Source organism: Pygoscelis adeliae, unplaced genomic scaffold (assembly GCF_000699105.1).
Source record: "Pygoscelis adeliae isolate BGI_AS28 unplaced genomic scaffold, ASM69910v1 Scaffold467, whole genome shotgun sequence".
NCBI lineage: Eukaryota > Metazoa > Chordata > Aves > Sphenisciformes > Spheniscidae > Pygoscelis > Pygoscelis adeliae.
The window spans coordinates 627,082-630,191 of NW_008825253.1; the positions used below are offsets into that span (position 1 = coordinate 627,082).

Genomic DNA, 3,110 nt, shown 5'->3' on the forward strand with positions numbered 1-3,110 from the left:
AACCATAAGTGGTATCAGGAATCATTTCCCTGGCTGAGGGCTTTATTAATCCAAGATTTTTATAAATCAGCACAGTCAATCCTGTGCTGACTTACCTCCTGTGCAAATGGCATTTACTGCTGTTGTTGTGAAAGAGCGGTGCAGGGTTTGGTTCTGAGAGCTAAAGAATTCAGCTCAGAAGTTAGCTCAGAAAGGGGACCCAAGTAAGACACTCCCCTGTCTCCGGGCAGTAGCTTGCATGCAAAAATTTAACGTCCTGAAAACAGTTTTTTGGCAGATTTGAAGGGAGGAAGAGAGAGACTGGTGATGAAACATTTGGAGGGCTGTGAAAGAATGAGGCATCTGTCCTGTCCCCTGTAATCTGAATGCACACACGCAGATTTGAGCATAATGTGTGATCAGAGGCACTTAGGGAGCTCTCTGCTGACTGAGTTCTCTGATAGACTGAAGCCTGTTCCGCATTCGGAAATCTCCAATCTCCACTGATTTCCTGATACAGTGCAAGTCTGTAGTTTCATGGTGTCTGCCTGTTTTGCAGGATCAAACCAGAAATGCTACAGTGCAGCCGTTCCAGGTCTGAATTCCACTGCTTGGTTTGAAAATTATCTGGGATCCTTTTTGGAGCATGCTACTGCTGGAGACCTGCAGCTTTTTGGTGATGAACCAACAGTAAGTGCAGGCTCATCATGGCGATGAAGAGCCTGCAGTGTGCAAAATACTCTGTGCCTGGGAGGTCGTCTTCCTGCCCTGACCAAAATTCACAGAGGTGCTGCTAGCAGGAACATTTCTCTTGTTTATTTATGGTGAACAGTCACTTCAGTCCTTAATTTTTCCCCCATCGTGATTTCTTGTGATAAGAGGCACTTGCACAGAAGTTGGTTTCACATAGGTAGTTCTGCAGAGAACAAACTGGACTCAATAGGAGGAGCAAACCCAAACTTTATTTCAAGACTGGACTGATGTCTGGGCCTGGTTTAGTGAATGACTGTACGAGGCCTGCATGTGTGAGTGGTGCTGTAGGGGCAGGGCCACGTCCTTTAGCAGCTCTTCCACCTTTGTGCCTTACAGCAGTCATAGAGTGAGAGGCTTACCATGCCCTTGGAGTGCAAAGGTAAATAAAACAAGGTCCCAGTGTATTACTTGAAAACAAAAAATAAATTTCCTCACAACTTTAAAGCCAGGTGAAAAAACCCTTATTGCTTGAAGTGAGGTTTGTTCAAACTGCCCCAAGTGACTGTCAGGATTAAAGTATCCACCTAAATTATTTTTGGGTTTTTTTTTTCCCATTTCAACACCCTCAGCTTCAAAAATTTGCCAGGGATCCAGTCAATATACAGATGATCAGCAACCTCACCTTGCTCTGGGAGACGGCTGTGTACTATACCTCGCTACTGACCTCTGGACCTGATTTTCCCTTATCAAGGTACAGGACCTGACCTGACTTACTACTTGACTTATGGTTTAGCATGGCACCATGACTTACCAAAAGTTTGCTGAGTGGTGATTCTGATGGCTGCTTCCGTGAAACCTTTAAAGCATTTTTCTGTTCCTCAAATAATTGCGTTGCACTTCATCCTGGGGAGGGACAGACCACAAGTTCCAAATCTTGGGAAATGACTGTCATGCAGCGCCAGCCACCAACTAATGACCAACAGCGCATCGTGCATGTTTTTGCAGTTTTGCATGATGGAGCAGTGCTCTCTGTAAACAGGAGCATCAGCATCGTCAGAGCTAAAATGAATCAGGAGAAACATGCACTGGAAAAGAGCGTCCTTTGGACAAAGAGGAAAGATCTGACAGAGCCACTGTCTGTCATACTGGCAACCTCTCCTCCTTGTCTTCCACCTGCAGTCTCCCAGACAGATTTGTTTGCTACTTGAGCCCCTCGGCAGTGAGCAACCTGAGCAGAGATGATGCTTTGAGCTTGGCCCAGAGGATCAGTAAGAACTGCCCATTGAACCTGACACACAGAGGAATAACTAGAGAGAGAGCTCCCTCCTCCCTGACAACAGAGGAACTGCAGGTAATCTGTCCAGCCCCACAACTCAATTCTTCATTCACCTAGGCAAAATTTGTGAGGGTTGAGGATTCAACTCTCATGCCTCCTCTTGTGTACACTCCTGTAGGTCACCTTTCTTTTCTTATTGTGGCATCTGCCTGGTGTTTCATAATCTGAAAATTCTCTGGGTGGAGGCAGTCCATCAACAGGCCTCATCACACAAGTTTGAGGCAGAAAGTCCAGTGATTTAAGACATCCAAAGGCTGTAGGATCCAGTAGGCTCATGTCATTGCTCCTCCGACTTTCTTTTCTGTCTGTGTGGGACCTTTTCAGGTTGCATCCTCTTTGGTGAGAAAGTTTGAGCATTTCCCTCCTGCAATCCTGCATGCGTTGGGCCAGGCTGCAGTTGGGCTGTCCATATCCGACATCGAAAATGGCATCAGTGATAAAGACCTTGAAGCATCTATTCCTGCCCTGGGTGAAGTTCGCGGCTGGAACGCTGAGCAGTCCAGCACTATTATCAACAAACTGCTCAGCTCCGGCTATCAGGTACAAAGGATAATGTCCACAAATGCACCTCACACCCAGTATAGCTAACTGCCAGCAAATGGTGTTTGGCCCTTCATGTACTCATGCCTGCATGCATTACCTTTCAGATCCTGGACGGACAGAGCCTGGCAAAGCTAGGGAGCTTGGTGGCTGGCCTCAACAGCAGCACGCTTCGAAGTCTGTCTCCAGAAGTGATCTTGGAAGCCATTAAGTTGCCTGAGTTTGTTCAGCAAATGGTGACCCTGCCCTCTGCTCTGAAAAGGACATTTGTGGAAAAGGTGAAGTTGTTTTTCTCTTCAGGCGTCATAAATTAGCAAAGCTCCAGTGACTCATAGCTAAGAACACTGGTTACCTGGGGCCAGGCATTGACACACACGCACCTACACACCCAGACAGCATTCCCTTGGGGGTGTTTGTCATTGCTAAACAGAGTGTGCAGCAGGACAAGCATCTCAAGTCCCTATCACCGTGCCTGTGTAGATGTCCTTGGCTGCCAGCCAGCATGTCAGCTGCCAACCAGTGTGTCCTGCTTCACCTCTTGTGGAACAGGGCAGAAGCGACC

General features: G+C 47.2%; 1 protein-coding gene across 1 annotated transcript in view; it reads left to right on the forward strand.

Annotated features, from left to right (window-relative positions):
- Positions 1 to 625: 625 nt before the first annotated feature.
- Positions 626 to 3,110, forward strand: part of MSLN (mesothelin) — a 13,091-nt gene continuing 10,606 nt past the window's right edge. Inside the window, exons 1-4 of the mRNA XM_009329410.1 lie at positions 626 to 669; positions 1,852 to 2,023; positions 2,333 to 2,548; positions 2,656 to 2,826. Coding sequence (XP_009327685.1) covers positions 626 to 669; positions 1,852 to 2,023; positions 2,333 to 2,548; positions 2,656 to 2,826 — 603 coding nt within the window. The remainder of the gene's footprint in view (positions 670 to 1,851; positions 2,024 to 2,332; positions 2,549 to 2,655; positions 2,827 to 3,110) is intronic.